Source organism: Tripterygium wilfordii, chromosome 17, assembly GCF_013401445.1.
Source record: "Tripterygium wilfordii isolate XIE 37 chromosome 17, ASM1340144v1, whole genome shotgun sequence".
Lineage (NCBI taxonomy): Eukaryota > Viridiplantae > Streptophyta > Magnoliopsida > Celastrales > Celastraceae > Tripterygium > Tripterygium wilfordii.
This window is the reverse complement of record NC_052248.1, coordinates 13,645,172-13,672,021: the sequence shown is the minus strand read 5'-3', so window position 1 is coordinate 13,672,021 and position 26,850 is coordinate 13,645,172. Positions and strand designations below refer to the sequence as shown.

At 37.1% G+C, this 26,850-nt stretch overlaps 6 protein-coding genes across 8 annotated transcripts; 5 read left to right on the top strand and 1 right to left on the bottom strand.

Moving 5' to 3' along the window:
- Nucleotides 1-750: 750 nt before the first annotated feature.
- On the bottom strand, nucleotides 751-4,674 carry LOC119982325 (ATP-dependent Clp protease proteolytic subunit 5, chloroplastic-like). Its single transcript, XM_038825634.1, has 9 exons — nucleotides 4,506-4,674; nucleotides 4,146-4,265; nucleotides 3,934-4,048; nucleotides 3,735-3,827; nucleotides 3,496-3,541; nucleotides 3,315-3,387; nucleotides 1,776-1,810; nucleotides 1,600-1,688; nucleotides 751-1,180 (listed from the first exon to the last, which is right to left on the bottom strand). The coding sequence occupies exons 1-9, from the start codon at nucleotides 4,640-4,642 to the stop codon at nucleotides 959-961; spliced, it is 930 nt and encodes a 309-aa protein (XP_038681562.1). The 5' UTR covers nucleotides 4,643-4,674; the 3' UTR covers nucleotides 751-958.
- Nucleotides 4,675-4,910: 236 nt separating this feature from the next.
- Nucleotides 4,911-16,577, top strand: LOC119982323 (ALBINO3-like protein 2, chloroplastic). 3 transcript variants are annotated; one of them, XM_038825630.1, is made up of 15 exons: nucleotides 4,911-5,314; nucleotides 5,825-5,931; nucleotides 7,401-7,528; nucleotides 9,035-9,106; nucleotides 9,517-9,618; nucleotides 10,377-10,436; nucleotides 10,547-10,612; nucleotides 10,876-10,923; nucleotides 11,427-11,603; nucleotides 11,697-11,752; nucleotides 11,869-11,986; nucleotides 13,135-13,224; nucleotides 14,046-14,155; nucleotides 14,283-14,454; nucleotides 16,442-16,577. In XM_038825630.1, exons 1-14 carry the CDS (start codon nucleotides 4,941-4,943, stop codon nucleotides 14,443-14,445), a joined length of 1,671 nt encoding a protein of 556 aa, XP_038681558.1. In that variant the 5' UTR covers nucleotides 4,911-4,940; the 3' UTR covers nucleotides 14,446-14,454; nucleotides 16,442-16,577. The 3 variants fall into 3 exon arrangements, with proteins under 3 accessions (XP_038681558.1, XP_038681559.1, XP_038681557.1); XM_038825631.1 differs by lacking the exon at nucleotides 16,442-16,577 and adding an exon at nucleotides 14,564-14,729; XM_038825629.1 differs by lacking the exon at nucleotides 16,442-16,577 and having other exon boundaries at nucleotides 14,283-14,729.
- Nucleotides 16,535-19,077, top strand: LOC119982324. The gene is made up of 4 exons (XM_038825633.1): nucleotides 16,535-16,670; nucleotides 16,764-17,875; nucleotides 18,015-18,118; nucleotides 18,690-19,077. The coding sequence occupies exons 2-4, from the start codon at nucleotides 16,765-16,767 to the stop codon at nucleotides 18,903-18,905; spliced, it is 1,431 nt and encodes a 476-aa protein (XP_038681561.1). The 5' UTR covers nucleotides 16,535-16,670; nucleotide 16,764; the 3' UTR covers nucleotides 18,906-19,077.
- Nucleotides 19,078-19,667: 590 nt separating this feature from the next.
- On the top strand, nucleotides 19,668-21,489 carry LOC119982675. The gene is made up of 3 exons (XM_038826162.1): nucleotides 19,668-19,964; nucleotides 21,141-21,270; nucleotides 21,348-21,489. The coding sequence occupies exons 1-3, from the start codon at nucleotides 19,839-19,841 to the stop codon at nucleotides 21,365-21,367; spliced, it is 276 nt and encodes a 91-aa protein (XP_038682090.1). The 5' UTR covers nucleotides 19,668-19,838; the 3' UTR covers nucleotides 21,368-21,489.
- LOC119982674 (probable UDP-arabinopyranose mutase 5) lies at nucleotides 21,410-22,710 on the top strand. The gene has a single exon (XM_038826161.1). The coding sequence runs from the start codon at nucleotides 21,471-21,473 to the stop codon at nucleotides 22,527-22,529; it is 1,059 nt and encodes a 352-aa protein (XP_038682089.1). The 5' UTR covers nucleotides 21,410-21,470; the 3' UTR covers nucleotides 22,530-22,710.
- A 2,138-nt stretch (nucleotides 22,711-24,848) lies between these two features.
- LOC119981973 (uncharacterized protein At4g13230-like) lies at nucleotides 24,849-26,217 on the top strand. The gene is made up of 3 exons (XM_038825110.1): nucleotides 24,849-24,968; nucleotides 25,108-25,230; nucleotides 26,053-26,217. Exons 1-3 carry the CDS (start codon nucleotides 24,849-24,851, stop codon nucleotides 26,215-26,217), a joined length of 408 nt encoding a protein of 135 aa, XP_038681038.1.
- The last annotated feature ends 633 nt before the right edge of the window (nucleotides 26,218-26,850 follow it).

Here is a 26,850-nt window from a genome sequence, read left to right as displayed (position 1 = left end):
ATTTTTTAAAATCCAACGGTTCACATGCTGCACAAGACTATTAACCGGTACATGGTGTATCGGTTCCCTCTCAGGTCACCAAAAGTAGAGATGTGCTCAATGTGGTTAACCAGATCGTGAAGGCCAAACCATCACCAATCCGGAAAGAAATTACGGTTTTGTATTTTTTGAAACCAAAATCAATACAAAACCATCAAAACCGATAACTATGGTTAACCGATTAATCGGTTTTAATTTTGATCTAGTTATGACTTGTTGTGAATGCGAAATTGTGCCTTTTTATGCGTTTTTATGGTTGATAGTTGACAATATGAGAAAATAATTTTCTTGCCTCTTGATTTTCCTATGGACTCCAAACTCATTTTTTTTGTCGATTGAGAATGAGAATTTCCCAACCCAACATGTCCATCGAACATCTGTGTCATTACTAAACTCTAGCCGCCAACCAACCCATTCCACATTGGCGACAATTGAAACCAAACCGAAACTCGTGTAGGAAGAACCTCTTATCGAGGATAATCTTATAACCTCTAAGTTAAACTCGAGCCTACATCAGAATACATTCACAGCCTCATCACACCAAGCAGCGATAACTCTCACAATCACTTTCATATATAAACACATCGGCATAGAACCTGATCTGAACCCACAATTTGTGACCAAAGATTACTATTCCATTGAAATAATTCTTTAAACGTCCAGTAAACCTAACTCAAATTCAATAGCAAAATAACTAAAAGATGCACAAAATTTGCAATTCAATCAATTTGGCAAGCTTTAGTTATAACTAACAACCCAAAAGGGTGGAAACAAGTTTATACAATTCTGAGATATGAACATCGTTCAATATAAATTAAAATGAACTCAAGAACACTACAGTGACTATTCCAGTATTCCCCGTTCAAACCTACCATGCCATAAGAACATTGTAAGTTATGGCCGCAGTGGGGGAGAAGTTTCACGCGACAGGCTGGCCATTACTGTCTGCTGCAGCTGCCAGTGGTTGGAGTGCTTTAAGAGGATTTGTGATTACGCCATCTATAAGGCCATAATCTTTGGCTTCTTTGGCACTCATGAAGAAATCACGGTCTGTGTCCTGGTTGATCTTCTCAATACTTTGACCAGTGTGATAAGAAAGATAACTATTCAGGTTTGCCTTGTGATGCAGCATTTCATTTGCCTGAATGACATATCCTAGTTAGCACCATGTCGACAAGAAATTTCTAGGTTTCCAAGAAAAATTATGCAACTCATTCCATACCAGAAATCTAGAATAAATCTTCAAAAAAGAAAATTAATGAGAAAACTTGTATTGTAGCTCAAGAACAAATCCACAATCCTATTATTTTGGTCCTTTAATATAACAAAAATAACACACCAACAAATTTAAGAGAGCTAGTGTGAATCATTAAATAGCTTATTAAACCGAAAGTTCACCCAAACCAGGAGGAAAAAAAAATATGACTGCAAGTATCCAAATGTGAATGTGGACTTAGGTCAGAAGTATCAAAGATCAACTATTGAATACCTTGCAGTTTTAAAATATGGGAAACTTGACTTTCCTGCAGAGGGAGGTGGAAAAAGATATGCGGGATGTACCTGAATATCAATGTCAGTCTGGCCACCTTGAGCTCCACCAAGAGGCTGATGGATCATTATCCTCGAATTCGGCAAGCTGTATCTTTTTCCTTTTTATTTTCAGGGAGGAGAAAACATATTTAGTACAGTTGGGAGGCTAAACCATTGGTAAAATGCAAGTCGAAGTACTTGCCTACCTTTTGTCCCACAGCTCAGCAGGAAAGCTCCCATACTGTCCATGTATAAACAAAGGTAAAACAAATTATTAATGGTCAAAAATTTGCCATGATTAAGTAAAGCCCGGCCCAAGCCTTTGCATATCTTGGCTCAGCTATTCTAAAAAGTAGTCTAGATAAACATTTTGACAGTGAATAGTACGGCTCGATGAACAAAAAATTGCACTGATGAGTCATGGTCACTTTACGCTCAATGTATATCCACAGTCAAGTCCAATATTTGTTTATATCTATAGTTATGCATTTAATACTTCAACATTGCACCACACTTTTTCATATATAGAAGTATGATAGCAGGAAAAAAAATGCACTTTACATTCAAAACCAGCCAGAATTGATGTCCAAGAGTTTCTACAACATTCTCATTTCATTGGTGACCTAACTTTAGCGGAAAAAAGGGGAGTCAAACGTGCCTACCTTCAGCCTTATATCAGTCAACGCTCAATCATCCCAGAATATTAGAAACCTCTCAAAATACAGCAGAGAGGAGGAATAAAATTCCCACCAAATACTAATATATTTTATCAAACCATGGAAAGAAGTTAGAGACTCGAAGGGGCTCAACTTGTCTAAATTTCGCTTGGATGAACATTGCATTAGTGTCTCAGCTGGGGAAAACAGTAGTGCATTAGATTTTTAGTCACCTAAATGAATGTCTATCGTGTCTTGAACAACCATAAGTACCAAGTACTAACAGAGTATCCTAAGAATTGAGAAGTTGTATATCCATAAAAAAAACTAAATTAGAATGTAAATAAACCTATCCATGAAGAACACCTAACACAGAACACAAATATGCACAACACCTAACACAGAATACAAATATGCACAGACAAATTGATGTTTTATAGGTTGAATAGTGAGTCCCAGTGTTGAGAACAGTAATCCAAGTCGTGCCTAAGCATACTATAATGCTTTCGATAGTTTGCGAAAACAACCATGTAAAAATTGACCCACGAGAATGCCTTAAAAATTGTTATTCAGATCTTCAACACAAAATTTTAAACTTGCACGTACAAGAAAAACATATTGCACAAGGTGACAAGGATAATAAGAAGTTTTTTATGCTGCAGATTCCTGTTCTGATGCTACCATACAATGAATTAAGTATTTCATCGGAACAAAACCCTACAGCGACAAAACCCACCAAGACTCTAACGAATGCTGTCTCACAATGTGAGGCTGCATGTCTAGAGGAGGCCAGCATGAGTTGGACTCAAACCTAACTAGCCATTCTCACACAAAAAAACAATGCAACAACAGAAAACCAAGGTAATAAATCAAAGTAGCCACATAACTAAACCACAAAACACCGCAGAAGGATGAGTCAAATAACCGAACACATGAAACTCATCAATATTCACACTATTATGTTTCTTTTTCCAGATACTAATGCAATTGTTTCATTTTGCAGGAGCACACGAGAATTCCTATAATCATATGAAATCTTGTATTATATAAATGGGATTGCAATTATCGCATTATCAAATAATACAGTACCTAGCCGCCAGTCCAACACAGACAGTGGAAACATCAGGACGAATATGCCTCATTGTGTCGAATATGGCCATGCCTAAAACATTGTGGAAAAGCCAAAAGACGAAAACAAGATTAGTATAATACCCAATTTAAGCAAAGTACAAGAGCCACAAACACAAAGTTTTCATCAGAGACTGATTACCAGCAGTAACTGATCCTCCTGGGGAATTGATATACATGACAATATCCTGTATTTTTTAATAAAAAAAAAACTGGTAAAAAGCTAGCAAAAAATTCATTTAAAATTCATAATGCAGCCATGATGAAAGCCTATATAAAAGCAAAACCAGAGTGAATAGTAGATTTTAATTTTACACCACCACGAGCTGACTGGATATTAGAAAACAAATCCCAGGCACTATACAGAAACATCAATCAGACCTTGTGAGGATCAACAGCATCAAGATAGAGAAGCTGAGCTACAATAACATTAGCCATATCATCCTCAACAGCTCCACCACAGCGTATTATTCTCTAGACGGTACGAATAAAACCAAGATAAAAAAACAAACGCAGTCAAACCAAGTGGCCGAATACTCAATTGGAAAAATAATAAAAACCACAACTTTTAACAACTTACATGTTGAAAAAGTTGACTTATGACACTAGGGAAGCGCTCAAGGACCATCGGAGGCGGCCCTTCTCCTTGTGCATAGACGGGAAAGTAAGACGAAGAGGGGATTTGGAGGTCATCCCTGTAATTAAGCTTCAATTATACTAAGCTCAATTATATCACTAATCAGAACTACATGTACAATCAGTGAGGTGGAATTGGCGTGTAAGATGATCGACCTAATTGACCAAATTCCCTGCCGCGAACTACTCTCCGGTGTCCAAAACTCTCCCAAGTAAACAGCTCTTGCCGAAGAATTCCGTTGATTCGTCCTCTTACTAACCAACTTCCTCAATTTCCTGCAAATCAAACCCCATGTCACTTGCTATTGAATATAGATAAAAAGAGATCAAATTCCTGCATTATTCATAATATTTCAATTCCAAGATTTTACTTTTCTTATCAGCCAAACAAAACCCAGAGAGACAAATAACCCAAAATCATCGAAATTACAGTAAGAAGACTAATTTACAAAACCCCAGCTAGTATTTTCCCTTCATAGTCCTCACAAAAATCCAAAACAAACCAAACGAAATTACCTGGGGTGAAGAGGGTCGACGGGAAAGAAAAGTTGCTTTTGAGTTGTCGCACGACAGGAAGATGATTCCCGGGAGGATTTGGTGGAGGAAGAAGCGGCGGCGGGTGTGGCGGAGATGCAAGAAATTGCGTAGGCCATTCCTGTATAAGCTGATTCTTCTGGGTTGGTACAATGACAACTTTACACTCGTCGAGTATTCGAACCTTTGAGGCGTTGAACATGAGAATGAGAGAGACTTTACGGTGACGTTTTCCGAGTGTTGTTCTGTGCCCCGCCACTTAATCATCGAAATACCAATTAATTTTAGGCACCTTAATGTAATTTCACTTCAATTAGTACAAAATATTGGGGAGGGTTACGGGCATTACATGAAACGCCGATTTTCCCTCCCAGTTCCCGACTAGTCCAACGCAGTCGCAGGCGTCGTCTCCTACAAATGGCTCCTAAAACCATACTCTTTCTCTCCCACCTCCGTCGCTCTTCTTCTTCGTCTCTCTCTCCGCTCTCTACTTTCTGCATATCTTACCTGCTCTATAACCGAAACCATCTCGTCTCACCAACACCAACACCGCCACCACAACCTCAATTGTTGAACTCGCTTCCGGCTTTTCGATTATGTTTATCGGAATCATTCTCTACTCGTTCAACCGGTGAATCAGATCATGAGCTATGGACGAATTCAGAGCTGGTAAACACGGAGCTTAATCATGTAATTGATAGTGGTGCTTGTACTGTAGAAGAGTCCATACTTCCGGTTCGTGCTCTGATTTCGTTGCTCGATGGATTCCATGACTTCACCGGGTTGCCTTGGTGAGTCAATTTTGTGCTTATGCATTCCTCTATGTTTGTTTGGTTGTTTGAAATTAAGTACAACTACGAGGAAAGGAAGGAAAGGAGAGATTGACGATTCTCAGTTTCAGGATTCTTGAGTCTGTAATTTTATCTGTACAAGTCATATATGGTTGTAATCCTCAGTAGAGATGTACCGAACTGAAGTTTTCTGTTTGCGGTTGATTGTTTGTTTGATTTTTATACTGAGTTAGTAAGCTTATCATGAAAAGTTTAAGAGGCAATACTTAAATTCTGTTTTGAGCCATTCTATCATGCCCATGTATAAATGTTGTTTATTTGGACCTTATAACCATATTGACAAGGAAGATTTTGTATAGACGCATATTAAAACCTTTCACTTTTCAGTGAAATCCGGAATGAACTACGTAAATTTGAATTAGTGAATTCATTTTCCTTCTAGTCGATGGTAAATTTATTTGTTCCTGAACATTAGTTAATTTTTATATTTGGCTGAAATGAATTTTGCAGGTGGTTCATCATTGTTTCTTCCACTATTGCAATGAGAATGGCACTGTCGCCGCTGCTTATTTTGAAGCTTCACAAGTTGAAAAGGATTTCAGAGTTATTTCCTAAATGTGCGTTAGTAAATCATATGTTTTTCTTTGCTTGTAGCCCTGTTTCCATTTATTTTTTATTTTTGTCATTTGGAAAGGGACACTCCCCTTCACCCCCCCCCCCCGGCGGCATGTCCATGTGTACTCTGAGCATGTACAGTGGTGGTGAACCTGTGCAGTGCATGAATAACAAGAAACTGACATTTTGAGATAAAGGTCATTTGATTGCAACTTCAAAATCACAAATTTGAAAGAGCGTGATTGTTTTCCTTCTCATGGTTGATCATTATTTCCATGACCTTTTCAGTTCCCTAACACTTGCTGTCGAGTACTTTCACACAATTTGCTTTCCAGATTCCTTTGCCATCTCAATTAAGCTATTGCCAGTACCTTTGTATCTATACCACTTTGCACACAACATAAAACATACAACATGGAATTATTTCCATGACCTTTTCAGTTCCCTAACACTTGCTGTCGAATACTTTCACACAATTTGCTTTCCAGATTCCTTTGCCATCTCAATTAAGCTATTGCCAGTACCTTTGTATCTATACCACTTTGCACACAACATAAAACATACAACATGGAATTATTTCCATGACCTTTTCAGTTCCCTAACACTTGCTGTCGAATACTTTCACACAATTTGCTTTCCAGATTCCTTTGCCATCTCAATTAAGCTATTGCCAGTACCTTTGTATCTATACCACTTTGCACACAACATAAAACATACAACATGGAATTTAAAAGTAGATTTGGTGGCATGGGTTCAGTACTTCAGTTTATGATGTATGGAAAGAAGGGAAAATTTTGTTTATTTAACCTTGAAGAGGAGCTGTACATTTTAAGAAGTCGTAGTGGTATGAAGTAGTAATGAAGAAAGTTGCGATGCCATTCAAAAAATAGCACAGTGTGTAAACACATAGAGGGCAGTTTTTGCATGTATGCATTCATGTGTGTGCAGATAGCTTGTTCCTTAATGTCAAGATCTTTGTAATAGCTTTTATGATGCATTTTAAATGTCTGTAAGTGATGTATCTTGTATGTTAATAACTTTAATATGTATTAATATTTGCTCATGGCATTTCCTTTCACTGTATAGTTGATGAAAGTCACTATGTATTTAACCTGATGGATAAAAGAGCACCTTAATTCTTTTTTGTAACAACAGCTTTACCGTGGCAGCTATAGTATCTTTGTACATCTTTATAGATGAGATATATTGGTCTCTATTTTTAGGCCAATATAGCATAATTTTATAGCTGATCACCGCAAATGCAGTTACAGTGATGATTAGTCAAAAAATTGTAGATAATCTATTGATAGTGGCTGCCATTGTTGTCCTTTTAGCCGCCAAGTAAGTTTTAAGGGGGCATAAGAGGGAATAGCTTGATATCCTATCATGTTTTCTTGCAACCGATTATTTTGATGTAGTTAGATGCTTGACTTACACATTATTTTTCTTGGATCATATGCAATTCTCATAGTGCCTCCTCCATTGCCACCACCTATGTCAGGAAGGAGTTATATTGATCAAATTTCACTCTTTCAGAAGGAAAGACGATCTATTGGGTGCCCCTCATTTCTATGGTTCGTTTCGTATCTTTCTGTCCAGGTAATATTTCCATCTATTCCATAGAACGAACTTTTACTTTTTTCATCATACATTCCTAGAGCATGTAGGAAATTAATTTTTGTTAATTCTAAAATTCTAACTAACAGCTCTGTTTGGGCACATGGTAGACAAGCATGCTGCACAATTAAGCAATCTGTATGTCTGCCTACCAAAAAGAAAAGATGAAACCATAGGGGAAAAGCCACAGAAATTTATATACATACTGGATTACAGAAAACTGTTGAGTTTGAGTTAGGTGCAAAGATCTAAATCTAGTGAGTGAAAGTAGTTGAGCGAAAGCATATCGGAAACGCCTGATGCACAGTTTGCCATGTATAGAAAATTTGGAATTGTACTGTTTATGAGGTGCTTGGTGGCCTCGAGGGACATGTTTGAGTGTTTGGAACTCACCTCATCATTCACTTTGTGGGAATTTACTCTTCTCAGGCTAGCCTTTTTGGTGACCTCTAGGTTGCATACCTGCAACTCTACAATTGGGTCACATGTTCCCCTGTAAAAAGGTAAACCACTCACGTGTACAAGGATCGCGTAGTGTACGGGATCGAGGACAGACATAATGTACGCAGATCTTACCCCATATAATATGTGGAGTGACTGTTTTCAGGAATTGAACATGTGACCTCTAGGTTGCACTCCTACAACCCTACCACTAAGCCTCATTTTATGTGCATTACTACAAAAGAAAAACATTGAGTTTTTTCCTTCTAGTTTTTAGCTTTAAATAGTTCATTGTTTGCTTGGTGCTTGGCTAAGCATAAAAGAAACAAGATTCGTTGACTAAGGGACAAAAGACAGAAGAATTTTCGACTTGAAAACTTGAAAAATTTGAGAGCGCTAACCCTGAATTGGCCAAATGAATTTTTTGTTAAACTGTCAAACATAAATCTGGTACGAGTATTCGTTTCCACGTGACACCCAGGATCTACCTTTCTCATTTTTATTGGATTTTATGAATTAAAAGGAGATGAAAAGATATATGACTGATAAAGTTCAGTTTTTCTTTATTTCCAATGGGTGTTGTATGTCATAATATAGTACAAGAAGAGCCCTACTTAGTTGAAAATATCTCATAGTCCATTTGGTGCCAGTTACTCTTGAGGAAGGTTTACTTAGAAGAACTATGGAACTATAATAATACATCAAATCATGGTTGTTTTAAGGTAGTGGTCGAATTGTTCTATTTTGCAGAAAATAGTTTTTAATCGCCCATCGGTATCATAAATCAAATCCATAAAAATTATTATTCAGATTATGACTCCTAATATTCGAATTGCCTTAACCAAACAAAATAAAAAGAGGAATTGTCCATACATATAACCTTAATCATTGATACGGGCCTTTTCGACATAAAAAGGTTAATAGAGGTGGTGGTATAAGTGTTCTACTTTGCAGAAAATGTAAGCAAAATGAGAATTACAACCAAAGCTAATAGACGAGAGCTTGACGTTCCATAATTAATTGTCTTGTCTTTTATTTGGTTTGCAGGTGCCGTGCTTTTTTTTGTGGATGTCCAGTATTCGAAGAATGTCCCTGGATCACCATCCTGGGTTTGATTGTGTAAGCAACATACATATTGAGTAGGTTATATGTAAATCTATTTTTTGGCTCACATTTAACAGTAATCAACACAATATTTAGTGCCACCTTGTGGAAGAGAACTACTATGGAGATGTTAGCTTTCTTGATGTTCAATTACATTTTGGCATTACCATTGGTGTGGAAAGCATAATTTTCCTTTTACCATCTGCACAATTTTTAAGGGATGTTACAGAATATCTTCAGAGATGTTGACTTTCTTTTGGGAACTCCTTGTAGTCCATATCATTAATATATCATTACCGTGCACTTGTTCATCTATTAAATTGAAGGCTTGACATGACGCTCAACTAAACTGTTGATTGCGTCTTTGATATGATTTTTTAATGTTCAAATTATTCACACATATATTTTTTTATAATGAGTTACAGGGTGGCATTTTCTGGTTCCAGAATTTGACTGAATATCCTCATGGTATTTCGGGCTCCATCTTTCCTGTAATGGTTGCTGCTTTTCACTATATTAATATCCAGGTATATGATTTTTCTCTTCGATTTGATAATATGGTCAAATGCTAAGACTATGGGACTATTTGACCTTATATAACTTATCCCACTCGTATGGTTTTGTCACGCTTTGATGGTTACTGTAAAAGTAGATTGCATGGCAATACGGTTACTGGTTACCAAAGCAAATTTTGTACAACTTCGCTCTTATTTTCCTGAGATATGAGATGGTTCTTGCACATATAACTGACATTTTTTGCTTCCTAGGGCACCTGAGGAAGCATTTTTTGCTTAAACCCTAAGCTGCTAAGCAAGTGTTTGCACCTTGGATCTTTTATATAAACAAGTGTTAAACCTAAGATCATCTTCATAGCTTTCTGGTTGATTTATGCTGATGAATGAGTACCACAGATCATCTGAGACTCCCAGTCAAAGATTTTACATAAAGCGCAACTACATGACCATGATCTCTGACAGTTCCTATAAGATGAGGATGGTGAAGGGCGGGCCCCAATTGATAGGGAAAAAAAAACCCGTAACCCCCTGGATATATTGAGGGAACACTTCAGCTTTTATGAAGCATGTGTATTTTGCTTGCCTATCTACATTTGGGTAGATGCAGCCACTTCAGGGAATTGTTAGGTTGAGTTGAGCATGTTAAGTATATATTTGCATCTGCATCTTTTGCTCTTGAGACATGGTTCTCTAGAAGCACTTTTTGCTGAGCTATTCCTGCAAACTACTTATTTCTTTTTCCCCTAATCTTTGTTTGAATATCTTATCAGATTTCTTTTCGGGACTCTTCAGTTCAAAAAGTGACAGGCAATGCCAATTTGTTATTGAAAGTGAGTAAATAGAGATTGTGCCAAAAAATGGTAAAATTTGATAAAGAGAGCAGAATTACATCATCTAATTGTTTTCTATATGGTGCATGGTTGGCTTTTTCTGAATGCAGTACTACAAGGACTATTTGGATTTGCTAACAATTCCACTATTTTTCATTGGTTTCTGTCTTCCCCAGGTAAAGTTATTTTTGGTTTCTGTGCCCTCTTTTTTTTTTTGTCAAACTTGGTGTTTGGCACGTCTTAAATGGCATCATCTTAATAAAGCACCCTGTAATATGATTCTTTTTCTTTTGTGCAAATCGTTATTCAGTAAAATACTAATATGTTTCTTTAGTTCTGTGCTTATTCTTTGGATGCTTTTGTCTGGATTCAACCCACGGTTACTGTTTTGTTTGACATTGACTCCTTGCCTGATTTTGAAATAACTGATGTTTTGCAGGGAAGTCTGGTCTACTGGGCCACAAACAGTTCAGTAAGCATCATTCAGGTTAGTTGCCGCTCTTTACATCGTGGCAACACATTCACGGGTATTGGTCCCTTTGTTTGCCGCAGTCTCGATGGCGTACCCCCGTCTTTGAAGTCTCTATCTACATGTCTATTCAAATTCATGCCATAGTTATCCTGTTTTGAGATACTTGATGTTTTAAAGTTTCAACATACTTGGATTTGCCACTATTCACAGTTGTTTTTTCCCTACTATTTGGTGGGTCTAAGCCACATAAAGGATTAGCTGAGCACCGAAAAATGATGCACAGCGTTGTGCATCAAACTGACACTAATTAAAATCTTTGGAGGGAAATTAAACATTTTATGAATTAAAGTCGACTTGGAGATGTGTGTCAGTGTATTACTTTTGGACCTTTAAATATGCATTATGTGCTTAGATTCACTCGATAGTAGGAATAACAACCACTTTCGAATCCTGTTTTTAACATGTAACTTAGGAGTGTAAAATTTATTTTCTCTTGCAATTGATGATCAAATTTGCAGCAATTATGCCTCAAAAATCCAGCTATTCTCACAAGATTGGGGCTCCCGGTCAAGGACTCTCAACAAGTTGTTATAGATTCAGAAGAACCTAACACGTCTAAAATAACCCCTTCACACCAATCTACAAAGGAGCATAAAATTTCTGTACAAGATTTGTCACCGAAACAGTTGGTTAATGTAAGTGACTAATGAATGCCAACATTTTGCTCATATATAAATTCAGGATAAAATTTTCAGTTGATAATGTTTTTTTAATGGAATTGTTGACAGCTTTCGGTCAAACGCTTATCAGAAGGGCATAAAGAAAAAGCAATTCCTTTGCTGCAGTAACTTCTTGACCTTCTTTACAATTTTTTCTGTTTGAATTTTCAAATATTGTTTTTCATTCCACTTGAAACACCTTTTCTATTATCGCTAGAGCATGATTAACTTTTGAAAACAGATTGGCACTTGAGAAGGATCCTGGATATGCAAGGGCATTGATTGTCTTGGGGCAGATTCTAATGCAGAAAGGACTGATGGCTGAGGCCACTGAACATTTAGAGCGTGCCATTTCCCAGGTTCGAATTAAAGTTAACATTTAAATTTCTTTCTCATACAAGTGAACATGTAGCCTAGAGGTCACAAGTTCAATCCCCTGGAAACAGCCTCTCCATATATTATGTGGGGGTAAGGTCGGTGTATATTTTGTCTGTCCTCGACCTCGCCCGGGACAGATGGTAGGTTAGAGCTTCATCCTTACGCTTCTTCTATTTCATTATTTAAATCATGCTTATCTTTGAGTAAAGCTTAATTAAAACACATTTGTTGATCACTATGGAACATTAAGAGCCGCATCGCCTTTGAAATTTTGCTCATTTTAGAGATTCTAAAGCAAAACAGTGGAGTTCCAGGTAACTGGAAAAGTTTGACAGCAGGAAAAAAATAGACTTTTTCCTGGATATTTGGTGTGAAAAGGTTAGAAAAGAGTGTCGAGGGTAGGTAAGGAAATGGTATTAGAAAAAGTTAGAAGGTAAAAGATAGCTAAAGAATAAACTGTAGATGCTTTTTCTGCTGCTGGTGAGCAGTAACCTGAACTACTGTAGAAGCGAGCAAAGAAAAAGAGGAAAAAAACCTTCGCATGCATGCCAACCAAGTATTCATGTCTTATTCTAAAAATATTCATTTTCATAATGAGTAGAGAGTAATTTCATTTATATGGACTCTTTAGTTTCCTGAATTTAATATGACTCGATCCGGATGAGAAACTTTTTGCCAATGATGCCGAGTTCAAATAACTAAATGTAGACCCGGCAACATAAAAACCAACAACAACACAATATCCAAATTGAGACTAGACTATCAAACTAAAAGCAACATAAAACCAATAACAACACTATATCCAAATTGAGACTAGACTAGCAAATTAAAAGCCTGTTACCTAAATAAATGAGGTGAAAGATACCCAGCTAGAGGTGTAGACTTAAGTAAATTACATTAGACACTAAATCTTGTACCAAAACATCTCTGATGGTGCTAACTTGCAGCTCTTGATTTATTTTCCATAAAGAATATTTCTTGTCTAACCAACTAATAAAATTCATGTACAATCTGCTTTATTTATCTGATCCTTTTTGTTCACTGAATTTCATTATCAACTCCTGCGTTCACATCCATGTATGTATCTATCACATTACTGATCAAAAGCTGTTATTTGACTTCTTATTAGCTGCTTGTTGCTGGTTATCCATCTGATGTTGAGGAGATTGATCTTCTAATTCTTGCTTCTCAGTGGGCAGGTGTTACCTGTATAAAGCAGGTATGACTTAAGTTTTAACTTTCTTTTCAGAATGGGAATGACAAAAGGTAGCGTTGGATTTTGAAAAAAATAATTTCGATCTTTATATGCCAATTCAGTAAGAAATGAAATTAGAGTCTCCTAAGTTTAATATTTGTAGGTTATGCTAGTGAGTACCATACCCTACTCAGCATTTGATTGATAGGTAATAGTTCTCTTTTAATAAGATATTGACTTGCCCAACTGAGACCCAGGAAGTGCCATGTTGTGCATGATTTGCATTTACCAAGTCTCAGCTGACTAAGCCCTTGCTCTGGAAAGTTGTGTAATTGTCTTAAATGGCAACAATAACAATTTCCGTGCACAAGGCTCCCGCATTGGGTGGGGTTGGACACAGACAGGATATACGTAGACCTTACCCTTACATAATATGAGAAGAGGTTGTTTTCATAAATTGAATTTGTGACCTCTAGGTTGCCCCACTGCAACTGTACTACTGGCTACATGTTTGCCTATGTAATTGTCTTAAATGCCTTCATTATATGTGCTGAAAGACAAAAGTACCTTTTACATGGGAAACGACATGGTATTTTAAAAATTCCCATGATCCATCTTCTTACACAACACACTATAAACAGATGGTAGGTTAGAGCTTGCCCAATGAGTAGCTTAATTACCCTCTAGCTTTCTTATCCTGTGCACTTTACTTTTCCAAAGGTTACATTACATCTGTCTCCTAAATTGTGGCGGCTGATTGATTAGAGTTTGATTGGTAGCTTTATCTTTCACTGCTGATGCGATAGTTCCTGCTTTTCAATTTCGTCCACCTATATATTTGGCAGGAGAGAAACGTGGAAGGAATTGTGCACCTGCAAAGAGTCGCTAATGTTAAAGAGCCAGAGGATCCAAAGAGCAAAGCTCATTATTTTGATGGGTTAGTTTTACTTGCGAGGTATGAATGATGATTTGTGGTCTTCAAGGATATTATTGTGGTGTTTTGAACTAATTTCATTGTCTGCCATTTGGCTGGCTATTGTGTTGTTATGCACTAAAATGCAATGCAATGCAATGCTTTTCAGTGCATTATATCGCGAAGGTCGCAAGGCTGAAGCTGCGAAATATCTACGCCTAGCTGCTGCTTATGATCCCAAGTATAACGAATTTCTGGAACAATGTGAAAACCCTGAGCCTGAGGAAGATTTTGCTAGCGACATTGTCAGCAGCAGGAGAAGAGATTACTAACACCTTAAGGTAATTGTATTATTTACTTGTTTCCCATCTATTGGCTTGCTTTTTAGTGATCTAATATTATAAATCTAAATAAATCTGGAATTCATTTTGGGGGCAAATTTTGTGACAGAATAATAATGTTCTCTATTGTCTACATTGTTCCAAATATGGGTTGAAATGAAGTATTACAAATCTATGATCACTTGAGATATCCGTCTGAGTTGTAAGCAGCGTACAAAGATGACATGATCTCAATAATAATGTCTTCCCAGTCAGGAATGCCTGTCTGTTCTGTTTTCGGAATTTGTGTCATGAGAAGAAGAGTGATGATATTCAGGAACAATGATGTGAAGAAAAACAAACACTATTATAAATTTCTCATCCGAAATTCAACAAGCCAACCTTTTCCTTTGTAATTAATTAAGCAAGAAAACAAATGCTACTCACGCTAGTCTCCAGACACGTGTGCATCGATGAAAATATATGAGCTGTTCCCCGGAATCTGTTGACCTACTTTTGCCCCATCACTTATGTGTAAAAAAACACGGAGGTATGGTATTATTATGTGTAAAGTGTGACTACCATCCATCCTAGACATGTAAATATGACCAAGCTTCTCCAGTACATCACCTTATTCTTTCCTGTCCAATTTTTCACCATAGAATCCCACCCCATGGTATGTTTCATCAGTGAATGCAATTGGCCTATTTTCCCTGCTCCAGCATGGATTCATAACATAAATATTTGTGAGTAATGTGTGACACTTAGCAATCCTTACCCATTATTAGATTTCGTATTTTTTTATTTGGAGAATTCTACTTTTTTAATCCAATATGTAAATATAAATTTATTTTTTATTTTTCATTAATGGTTAATATGTCATTTTAAACAATGATATTTACGTAAAATAATTATCTTTTTTAAAGTGGTATAGACTTGGTATTTTAGTTGCTTGGCTTGGCTTGCAAATAAGATTAGGGCTGTTATTGGTACGGTTACCGTTACCAAACACGGAATACCGTTACCATATCAATTCTTTCGGTAACTCAAAAAATGTTACCGTTACCGTTACCGGAAGAGTCGGTATACCGATCGATCGGTAATGGTAAGTCGGTAATTGGTAAATTTACCAATTCTTAAAACCTATTTAAAAAAGAGAAGAAGAAAAATGCATCAAGTAGCATTGTGCTTAATAGTCATTGTATGAGACTACAACACTTTCATCTTGCCTACAATACCAATAATAAAAATGATAGATTAATGAGAAGGATCATTGTGCTACATGTGAATAAGAGAAAATACCTATCAATCGGAGAAAAAATGAAAGGAGAATTCACATAACATTATTCCAACAATCTATAACGGAAAATCTTTCATTTCATTAATTTCTAATATTTTTAGTATCCGAAGTGTTTTAAACTCCATTGCAGGAAAGCTAAAAGAAACAAGATAAATAAAGATAAAAGACCATAATGGAAAGGGAGAAGAAAAGCATGTAATCAATACCAACAAAGCATTTTGTTATGTAACAAACAATGCTTTAAAGTTAATGAAATTGCTAAGAGTGATATATAAATGATAACCCTAAAAATAATCAATGGTCTAGATTAAATTAGATCAATCTAATGGTCATGATTAAATAAAACTAAAACTAAAAATAATATTAATATATATTTAATATATATGTCGGTAATCAGGAAATTTACCGTTTTGAACTTTGCTTACCGTTACCATTACCGAAATCATCGGTAAATTTACCGTATCGAACAATTGGTAACGGTATACCAATCTTTTGCTATTTTCGGTAACCAATTCGTCGGTAATGGTATACCAGTGGATAATTTACCATATCAGTAACAGCCCTAAATAAGCTTGCCCTTTATTTTTTTATAAAAAAACCCCAATCCCAATATGAGTCCAACCAAATCCATCCAAGCCCAAGCCATATGAGCCCAACAAAATCTGCTACCTTCATGCTGATCACACTGACATACGGAAAATGCGACAGACGGAATAGCCTCGTAGCAGCCACGTTCAAATGCGCACCCCATCAATTCTGTCTCAACCTCTTTCCGCTTCTCCTCCCTCAGCAACTGTCTGCGCTCTCTTTCCAACGCGTGTCATGAGGATTCTCGACCGCCTCGCAAACCTTCTCGCTTATATCTTCAAAAACCCTCCCCTCTCCCTCTTGGCTTCTGCTGCTGCTCGAATCAGCTCCGTCAAGGCTATGGGATCAGGTAAACCATGCATTGGGTCTGTCATATTCTTCTTCTGTTCCTTCAGATTTTGATGTGGCTTTGTGGACTTACACTGTTGTTCCTTTTTTTTAGAATGGAAGATCCAGAGCTAGAGTGGGAAATTGAAGAACATGAATCGGAAGAAAACAGTGGCAAGAGGTGTTGGGGCATTGTGGACAACGGACTTAGTCTGGGAAAGAAGATTTTGGTCACAGGTGTGTTACTATCCTCTGCGCCTTTAGTTCTTCCTCCACTTCTTGTTATTTCCACAATTGGGTTTGTCTTCTCTGTTCCATCTGGGCTCCTCTTGGCAAACTATGTTTGCGCTGAGAAGCTCCTGGGTAAGTTGCTTCCAAGGACCACTCCACCTCCATTATTGTTGGGATTTGGAATATGGTCCAATAATGAGGATGTTGATGGTGCTAACGTTGAACAAGATATTGATTATGAAGAAGAAGAAGAAGAGCTACTTACAGATATAAAAGGAGATGTTGAGGGCAAGTTTGAAATAAATGAGAAAGAAAACGGGAAAGTTGATTATACAAAAGGACTTGTTGGGCCATATGAAAAAGAACTATCAGAAAGTGCAGATGAAATTGTGGAGGAAAATGGGTATGGGAGAGATGTTGTTAAGTGCTTAGATGAACAAGATAAACCATTGGAAGAGATAGAAGTAACAATTAGAAGGAGGGGAGAAGGGCTACGGGATGAACTGGTGGCAGAACAAGTCAAGGATGAGCAGCCTGTGAATGTGCTATTTGGGGTAGAGGTGGTAATTAAGGGAGATGAGAGAAGTGAAAGCAATGTTGTAGAAGAGGAGACACCGTTTGAAGTGATAAAGGTGGCTGTAGATTCATGTCTTGGTGGTGACATTGAAGAAGTCAAGGAATTAGTGAGAGAGACAGGGGCGTTATTAGAAAAACTGCGAGATGAAGGTGATACTGTGGATGTGGAATCGATTGATGTTGCTAACATTGTGGAAGAAGAGCAGAGACCTTGGGTAGAAAAGTGGACTGTGTTGCGGGCAGAAAAGGCCGATGAGAGTACTGCAAACAATGATATCCTTGTGAAAGATAAAAAAAAGAACTTGCAATCCTCAAAGGAAGAAGTAAGGGAAATTACTGATGAAAGTGAGTTTGGCTTGCTTCATGATAAAAATGCAGCTGCACAGCCATCCAAAAAAGAGGCTTACAATAGCACTGAAGGTAAGTTGTAGGATATGTTCTTTAGTCCATATAATAAATTTGATGTAGTTTCCCCTTCTCTAATAGGATTGGTTTCAATACACACATTTAAACTTAGTTGGAGAATTTGCAGGAAGTGATAAATATTCAAATTATGCAGGCCGTGTAGCTACTGATTCTGCAGAGCTTCCTTATGCTGAAAGGGAAGTTGAGACCAACCATGGGGGGAAATCTTCAAAAAAGAACATCAGCATGGGTTCCAAGGTTAGGGTTTAATGTATTTGCTTTCCTGGCTCAAGTGCTGCAACTTGATTATAACTTGATTAAACTATTTTAATGTCCTAAAACTCTATTGAACTGTCTGTAGTAGCAGTACTGGAATAGCCTCACACTGATATTCTTGCTGCAATTTGCGAGCAAGAACATCAGTGAGAGGCTATTCCAACACTGCTACTACAGCCAGTTCAATTGAGGTTTAAGACATTAAAACAGTTTACAAAAATCTCTCCACGGGGGCATCGACGTTGTTAAAAATGCCGTTGCTTCTCTCCTTCTGCATCAACCATGTTGTGGACCATAGGAACAGCTTGAATAATTTTCCCTTTTGATTTGCTTGAGCTGAGAAGACTCGAAGCTTGAAGTTTGTAAACAGTTTTCTGTTGTTAAGAGTGAAACTTTTCCGTATAACAAACTTTTCAGAACTTTTTCATGTCGAACCAGGAAAATTCTTGGTGGGAAAAGCAAAATTTGTTGGCCATTCGGATTGTCAAACTAGGTTTTTATTTTTATCCTGCTATGTTGAACGATGAAGTATGTTTGTCTCTGACTTCAACAGGTACCTTACAGTGAGGAGGAGATATGGAAACAAATCTATGCCCTGCGCAGCATAGTAGGCTATCAAGTTTTGCCACAAGCAACATACAATGAGGAAATTAAGGCTCTTTATGTGTTCACTGGAGTTGAGCCACCTGCCTCGCTTGAAGAGCATAGTGATCTCAAGGGAGTAAATGACAAGCTTCAGTTTCTGAAGTCCATTGTTGGAGTTAAATAATGTGGTGGTCTAGTTTCTTGCAATGTTTAGCAGAACTTTTTGTTTTTTTTTCCTTTCTTTCCTAGGATGCTTATAATATTTTGTTTGTGGCAATGCCAGAGTCATAGGTGATGGAACAGCAAGTTTACATAGTTACAGAGAGTGGTTATTCGTGGTGTAGATGGATTTCTCACTTCTTTTATGTACCATTTTTTATTTTGCATAAACTCTATCAAAGCAACTTGGTCACATAGCATGCGGCTACGATGGTATTGCACTCGGGAATCGACTCAAGTACCTCCTGAGTCATATGGTTTGGACTTGGAGATTCATAAACTAGGCTATTAGCTAATAAGTGTATCATTTGAAGTCGTTAATAATGACTGAATAGCAAATGAGCCATTGGTTGAGTGGCAATGACTTTGTATGTCCCTAACTGAGGTCATAGGTTCAAATCTCACCTCCTCCGAATATTTATGAGGAGGTGTGTGGGCTTAGTCTGTCCCTGCGTGAGCTTGATTTGTGCCTCCTGCGTGGGGTTTGTTGACACATGTACTTTCATAGGCTTTCATAGGCTTGATACTTGTATTCAAAAAAATAAATAATGACTGAATATGTTTAAACTGATTTGGGTGATCAAGTATATGTTAGATAACATAATTATCAAACAATGTATCTTTCATTTTCCAAGGTTGCAGCACCGTATAGGATCGAACTGGGCGTCCATTTCGGGTTTATCCGACCCGAGTGAAACAGACGACAAGATTCACTCACCCGTGCGGTGCGTGCGAGAGCTTCGTCAACGATGACGGACGGTGGAAAAGAAAAACAAATGATCTGCTGCTGCATCCGCAATCGAAGGGACAAAACCTGGACTTTTTCTCTTTATCTTTCTCTCTCTTGTTTGGGGAAGAGACACGTTGTGCCATTAATTCTAACAATCTGTATATATACATGTTATCCAGATCCAGAACTCCGCCATCACTGCTCTCCCTAACCATTGACACGGCTGTTCTTCACCTCTCTGACGTCTCGGATCTATCTCCTCTTCCTGATCACATCCTTCTCGATCTCTTCCTGGTACATCCTCTCCAAAATTATTGGATGATTTTAATCGATTCCTTAATACTTTTGTTTTGGCGTATAGGATCAGTTCTCTGTGTTGTTGATAGTTGGATCGTCGAAGGATGATGAGTCGCTAAGTTTGTGTGCCTTGTGCTTGAGATTTCTAATCTTCTGCTAGGTTGCTTGGTGTTGTGTTCTATCTAACTTTTGAACGATTTTAGATGAACAAATGTGTTATGGATATAATATTCAGATGTTCTATCATTTACTCACTGTCAATTAGCGATGGCTGCTTTTACATAACTTTTATAATATCTAACTATTTGGGACCTCGTGATCTAGTAGCAGAAACAGAGTTGCGAAAACTTCTGGGTGGGAAGGGTATGTTGCTTGTGATTTATGGAGCAACTGTTGCATATAGAAGACATGGATATGATAGTATTTTTGGAGGGAAAAAGCAGATCAATTATATATTTGCTTTCTACGAAAATATAAAGACGAAACCACCATTCTAGGTGGAGAATTGTATGCAATTTCCCTCCCAGAATATGAGATAGAATTGTGGTTTCATTGGCTACAAAATAAATTTGTTTCATGTTTGTGTTTTTTGTTTAACAAAGGAAATGGTACAGCACCCTTCATTTTGGAATCAAAATCAAGTAGCCTAATTCACTGACAACTTTATGAAAAATCTCGTACAAGGGGTTAAAACAGGAAAATATTGGAGGCAGATTCCCTTGATGATCAAAGGTTGGGTAAAAGTGTGTTAACTTTCTATTTGAAACTTTACTATAGACGAATGTTGTTGTTTACATTGCAAGGCATATGTGAGTTGAATTTAGCTTGTTGTTGAATATATTTGTAGTGGTTGATGTTCACTATCCCTTTAAGTTCTTGATTCTTCCATTTTTCTGGATCTGTTAGTCAACGCTGAGAAGTCTTTTTCTCCATTTCCTATACCGCTGGCTGGTTTTGAAGCTCTCAGCTCTAATTATTAGACCTCCATTGTAAACAAGCGCCCCAGAACCTAATAGCTCTTTTAGTTTTCTACACAGTTGAATGTAATGGATGTGGCTTAATAATTGGCCTTTGAACATTTTTGTGTATACTGTCTTACCTTTGACGTTGACCTTTTGTTTACCAAAAGGAATACATTATACAAACAATCACAAGACTTTTAATGATGGACAGAGAACACTCAGTGCCGGAAAGCTGACAGAAAAGATTCTAAAGCTCTTTATGGCATCTGGGAGAGAAGAAGTCATTTCATTCATCCAGGCTTTGAATATTCAGCACGTCTTCATCCCTGTTCTTCCCACCAGTGAGCACATTTTTCAATTTGCTAACTGCTTTTGCTGTTACGTTCTGTACTAACTTCATATTTTCTCCTCTTGACAGGATGTTCTGAGAAATTCTAGTTTTTGCTGAAATTGTGTTAGCGCATCCTTTTTTAGCTCCCAGCTACACTATTATTCAGGTGGATAAAAAAGTTTCTGAATCTCGAATATCTATATTTCCGAGATGTCTCTAGTGAACATCAAGGACAGTGAGATTGATATTGTGATTGGAGCCGTCAATGCGGACTTAACATCATTCATTAATGAATGGAAACCAGTATTCTCTAGTTTCCATTTGATAATTGTCAAAGACCCTGATCTCAAGGAGGAACTCCAGATTCCTGGAGGGTTTAACCACCAAGTCTACACTAAGTCTGACATAGACCGAGTTGTAGGTCCCAAAAATTCTGTGTTGTTCTCTGGTTATTCGTGCAGGTATTTTGGTTATCTTGTATCTAGGAGGAAATATATTATTTCTGTTGATGATGACTGTGTCCCTGCTAAGGACAGTAAGGAGTTTCTGATAGATGCTGTAGCGCAGCATATTTCGAATCTTACAGCTCCAGCTACTCCATTCTTTTTTAATACGCTTTATGATCCTTTCCGTAAGGGAGCTGATTTTGTCCGTGGGTACCCATTCAGCCTGAGAAGTGGGGTTGACTGTGCACTGTCATGTGGACTCTGGCTCAATCTAGCTGACCTTGATGCACCTACACAAGCCCTCAGGCCAAACCAGAGGAATTCTAGATATGTTGATGCAGTAATGACTGTTCCAGCTAGGGCCATGATGCCCATCAGTGGAATCAATATTGCCTTTAACCGTGAGTTGGTGGGTCCTGCGTTGTGCCCAGCTTTACAGTTAGCTGGGGAAGGAAAGCTGAGGTGGGAAACAATGGAAGATGTATGGAGTGGGATGTGTGTCAAGGTTATGTGCGATCACCTTGGCCTCGGAGTGAAAACTGGTCTTCCTTACATATGGAGGAAAGATAGAGGTAATGCCATAGACAGCTTGAAAAAGGAATGGGAAGGAGTGAAGCTGATGGAAGAGGTGGTTCCTTTCTTTCAGTCGGTAAGGCTGCCACAAACAGCTACAACACCTGAGGATTGCATGGTGGAGATGGCGAAAGCAGTGAAGGAGCAGCTAGGAGCTGTGGATCCTGTGTTTACTCGTGCTGCTGAAGCCATGATGGAGTGGCTCAAGCTTTGGAAGGCCGTTGGATCAGGTTCATCCGCAGCAGTGTAGAAGTTATTATTGCCTAAAATATTTCAACTACCTCCACTGTTATATTCGAGTTAGATTTTATTTACAGTTATAGTTTTTGAATCCCTTGCATGCTACTTGTTTTTGCTACATTACCTTGAGAATTGTAGTAGCAAACTGTTATATTCGAGTTAGATTTATTTACAGTTATAGTTTTTGAATCCCTTGCATGCTAATTGTTTTTGCTCCATTACCTTGAGACTTGTAGTAGCAATAAAAGGTACAGCATTCACTGTTCTTTGTAATACAGCTTGTTACAGAAATAGTTGAGGGGATTGGGATGGGTAGTGATCCCCTCTCCCGGCATAATATACAACTAGTGTTTTCCATCATGTGAATGAAAACTAGGTTAAGCCTAACTATAAAAACATGATTTCTTTTTGTGGGAACCTCTCCAAATAGGGCTCTTTGGACTTTTCTCGGTGTAGTAAATCCTAAATTCGTGCTTCAAGCACCCTCAGAAGTTTCTTACACAAGATCGGGGTAAGTCGCTCATATTATACAAGGAGGTGCGACTCCAAAGTATTTACGACTGGTTTCAAATTTAAGACCCATGAGTTTACTCGTACATCGAACATTCTCATATGTTTCCTACACGGGGTAAGTCGCTCATATTTTACCAAGAGGTGTGGTCCTAAAGTGTTTGTGAGAGCTTTTAAGTTTACATGGAATATCAGGAACTAAATCGGCCAACCCCTTGACTTAAACATGATTTCATTTGATTCCAATATATAAAACAAATTAAATGAATTTACTCATCATTTTAAAAACAGAACCGAACAGCTAATCAAAGCAGTACCAACAGAAAAGGTTAAGCTACTTCACCCCAAAGAAGGGGCTTTGTCTCCTTCTTTTCCTTTCTACAATATCTTTCCTCTCAAGCATAGTCTGTACTCTAAAGGTTGGACATAAAAGTGTTCATAGAATGGTTATTTATCTTTCTAACCCTATCATTCTTTCTTCCACAAACCTATCTTTCTTTCTTCTTCTTCTCTCTCTTCTTCTTTTTCTTTTTCTCTCTCCTTCGTCTCTTTATTCTCTTTTTCTCTTTCTCCTTCTTCTCTTTCTTCTCATCTCTCTCTTGATCTATTTTTCGTAATTAAAACTTAAAAAACTTTAAATATATTGTTTTTATTCTTCCTAGCAGTTTAGATGTTGGGTACATGATTTTCTTGAGTTTATGAGTGTTGGATTTGAAACAATCTATCAAGTTCTGTCAAATCATTTAGATATGTTCATGTTACTATTTTAAACAACAACGTAATAAACAAAACCCTTGTCATATTTCTTACTGGAGCCAAATGACCTTAAAAAACACAATGTCAATATATTAACATTATAATATAGGTAAATACTAGTCTAATATTACTTTTTGCAATCATGTTACTATTTCAAACATTAACATTAAAAAGCACATTTGAGGCCCTAAACGGTAAAATTTGACAAAAATAAGATGGGGCTAGAGTCAAAGCTATTAGCCTTGATCACCATGTCGAAACTAGTCACCTAGTCAAATTTCGCGCGATTCTGACAATGTGACATTTTTCAATCTTAGTAGTTGATTTGTTTTGTAAATATCATGTCACTAGTCCTACGTCGTATAAGGCTAATATTTTAATTGTATAATGTTACAGTTTCATAACATAGGTGATTAAGAAAATAAGTCAAAATGTTTGATTGTATAATGCTACAGTTTCAAAACAGTAACACTATAACTATACGATCTCATATTTGAACTGTACATTCTCAAATCTCATATTACATCTCAGATCTAAGAAGATGAAGACAAAGAATAATAAAATAAAGAAGAAGAATAAGAAAACAAATAAGATGATGGTGGGGGTGTGATGGTGGTGAAGGAGCGATGGTGGAGATGGAGGATGGCTATCTTATCTAGGTATTTCTTAGATATTTGCCTATTGAAGAAGAAGGACAAGCATGAGATGATGTAATTTTTAAAAGAGGCACTTGTGCGGAAAAGAAACACTTATATGAAAAATAGAATTTTAGTTGGAGCTATATATTCAACATTTGTTAAGAGGGTATTTATATGACATTTTTTCGTACTTGAATTTCACCTCGTAAAGAGAAGAAAATATCCCAAAATCAAGCTTTAACGTCCTACAATACTGGGTCTCCTTGACCATTAAAACACAACCAATATCTCCGGGAAATGCGCTCATCACTGCACTGTAATCTTTCTCTTCATGGCCTATACGTACATATATACATGCATGTATATCCTGCTTAATTAAAAAAAAAAACCGATATTCTACTAGAAGAAAAAGAGAGGGAGTCAGTATGGCAAGCTTGAACATTCGCACCACCCTCTCCAAGTTTGGCCATGTTGGAGCAGCAATTGCTAGAAGAAGTACATGGAATCCCAATTTCTTCTTCGCTTCAAGCCCGAGATCTCTCCGAGTATGTATACATAACATATATATATATATAGCTCTCTCTTGCAATTAAATTTGATGTATATATATATGCCTAATCACTGACTTGCGTATAATTAACCACTAATGATGTGTGTGTGTGTGTGTATATATAAATTTCTTAGGCAATGTCTGATCCAGATGGGGCAGCGGCAAGAGAAAAGGCATCGGAGGCCGTTCAACATGGTGCTGACGAGGCTATCAACACCGGTGAAGACATGAAGAACAAGGCTGCTGCTGCTGAACAAGTAAGCGTGCATGGAACTTAATTTAATTTTCTCATATTTATCTTAATTTTGCATATTGATATTGAATGAATACTTACATTAATTAATTAGTTGTTAGTGTCAGACTTGCAATCCCATATCATTTGGAGAGCACCACTCACTATATATGGTTTATAAGGAAAAACCCAATAATCTCTCAGACAACATGTCATTTTCTCGGCTCAAGTATGAAGACCCTGGAAAAACGAAGCCGTGTGAACCCGATGCATATATAGTGAATTGATAGATGCAAAATTGACAATATTATTGATTTGAGTAGACACCCAATTCACAAGTGCAGGGAGTGTCAAACTTGTAATTCCACATTGCTTGAAAATGCATCTATCAAACTTGTAATCCTACATTGCTTGGAGGGCACCAAACAATGTGGTAGAAAAGCCCAAACATATCTCAACAGCCCAATGTGTCTACATTAATGAACTATGAAACCCAAAATGGACAATATTATCTCGATATATATACGGTGAACTAAGAAAACCAAAATGGACAATATTATCCTGATGTATCTACATTGAACTGGAAAACTCAAAACGGACAATATCCCGAATGGACAATATTATCCCGATGTTATGTATCTACATTGAATTGGAAAACTCAAAACGAACGATATCCCGATGTATTTACATTGAACTTGGAAACCCAAAACGGAAATTAATAATGTTTATTTGATTGCAGGTAGTACAATTTTGAGTTGGTGACGCTTGTGAAATATCAATTATAAAATGCTTATATTCCCAGAAACTAAGTAATTAATTAATGATATTTATTGGGTATATTGAGTAGGATGTGAGTGGGAAGGGAAAGCAGAAAGTGCAAGATGAATGGGGTTCGGACAAGGAGAATGCACAAAAGGCCAAAGACACGGTGATTGGCAAGGCGGATGACTCAAAGGAGGTCATCAAAGAAAATGCAGATACTATCAAGCGAAGCATGAACTCCAAGAACTGATTTCCTAATTAATTACGTATTTAGTTCTATACTCTTTTTTTTCTGTTGTATTAATTTTTTTTTGTTGTAATAGAAATCAATTTAGGAGATGGTAATGACCACCTTTTGTTTATTTAATTTGTTGTCTTTTTTTTTCTAAGGGTACGTACATAAACATAATCATTGATATAAACATATGTGAACATCCAACACTTTTTATGAATTGGAGATAAAATGAAATAGTATTTTGAGATCTCAAGTATTATTCTATATGTGCGCCCTCCAGAGGATTGCCAGTGAATAATGAATGGAAATAAACCTCTAACACGCCTGGTGATCATAGTTTTTGGTAAACGATCACAATTTTCAATACATATTTTAGTAAGCCAAATACTTTATAAATGGTAAAATTTCAAAAAAATTTACCTAAAATATTAGTAAAAATTTATCAAAACCATGCAACACCTATTTTTCTGAGAATATTTGAGACTTTTCCTCACGACATTACAACAACATTTTAAATAACCACAATGAGGAAATTTTTATGGTTATCCATCTCTTACATGCATATCCGATATGCTATTTAATTTCACACACACACACATGTGTGTATGTATATATATATATACATATTCTAGTGAACATTATTATCAT

Coding starts and splice junctions, on each gene's coding strand:
- LOC119982325 (XM_038825634.1), bottom strand. CDS start 4,642: ATGGCCTACGCAATTTCTTGCATCTCCGCCACACCCGCCGCCGCTTCT. Junction 3,828..3,933: donor TAAGTCAACTTTTTCAACAT/GTAAGTTGTTAA, acceptor CGTACCGTCTAG/AGAATAATACGCTGTGGTGG. Junction 3,388..3,495: donor AGGAGGATCAGTTACTGCTG/GTAATCAGTCTC, acceptor ACAATGTTTTAG/GCATGGCCATATTCGACACA.
- LOC119982323 (XM_038825630.1), top strand. CDS start 4,941: ATGGCTCCTAAAACCATACTCTTTCTCTCCCACCTCCGTCGCTCTTCT. Junction 5,932..7,400: donor TTCAGAGTTATTTCCTAAAT/GTGCGTTAGTAA, acceptor CAATTCTCATAG/TGCCTCCTCCATTGCCACCA. Junction 9,619..10,376: donor TTCACTATATTAATATCCAG/GTATATGATTTT, acceptor ATATCTTATCAG/ATTTCTTTTCGGGACTCTTC.
- LOC119982324 (XM_038825633.1), top strand. CDS start 16,765: ATGGAAGATCCAGAGCTAGAGTGGGAAATTGAAGAACATGAATCGGAA. Junction 17,876..18,014: donor GGCTTACAATAGCACTGAAG/GTAAGTTGTAGG, acceptor CAAATTATGCAG/GCCGTGTAGCTACTGATTCT. Junction 18,119..18,689: donor ACATCAGCATGGGTTCCAAG/GTTAGGGTTTAA, acceptor TGACTTCAACAG/GTACCTTACAGTGAGGAGGA.
- LOC119982675 (XM_038826162.1), top strand. CDS start 19,839: ATGTTATCCAGATCCAGAACTCCGCCATCACTGCTCTCCCTAACCATT. Junction 19,965..21,140: donor TCCTTCTCGATCTCTTCCTG/GTACATCCTCTC, acceptor AATGATGGACAG/AGAACACTCAGTGCCGGAAA. Junction 21,271..21,347: donor CATCCCTGTTCTTCCCACCA/GTGAGCACATTT, acceptor TCCTCTTGACAG/GATGTTCTGAGAAATTCTAG.
- LOC119982674 (XM_038826161.1), top strand. CDS start 21,471: ATGTCTCTAGTGAACATCAAGGACAGTGAGATTGATATTGTGATTGGA.
- LOC119981973 (XM_038825110.1), top strand. CDS start 24,849: ATGGCAAGCTTGAACATTCGCACCACCCTCTCCAAGTTTGGCCATGTT. Junction 24,969..25,107: donor CAAGCCCGAGATCTCTCCGA/GTATGTATACAT, acceptor TAAATTTCTTAG/GCAATGTCTGATCCAGATGG. Junction 25,231..26,052: donor AGGCTGCTGCTGCTGAACAA/GTAAGCGTGCAT, acceptor TATATTGAGTAG/GATGTGAGTGGGAAGGGAAA.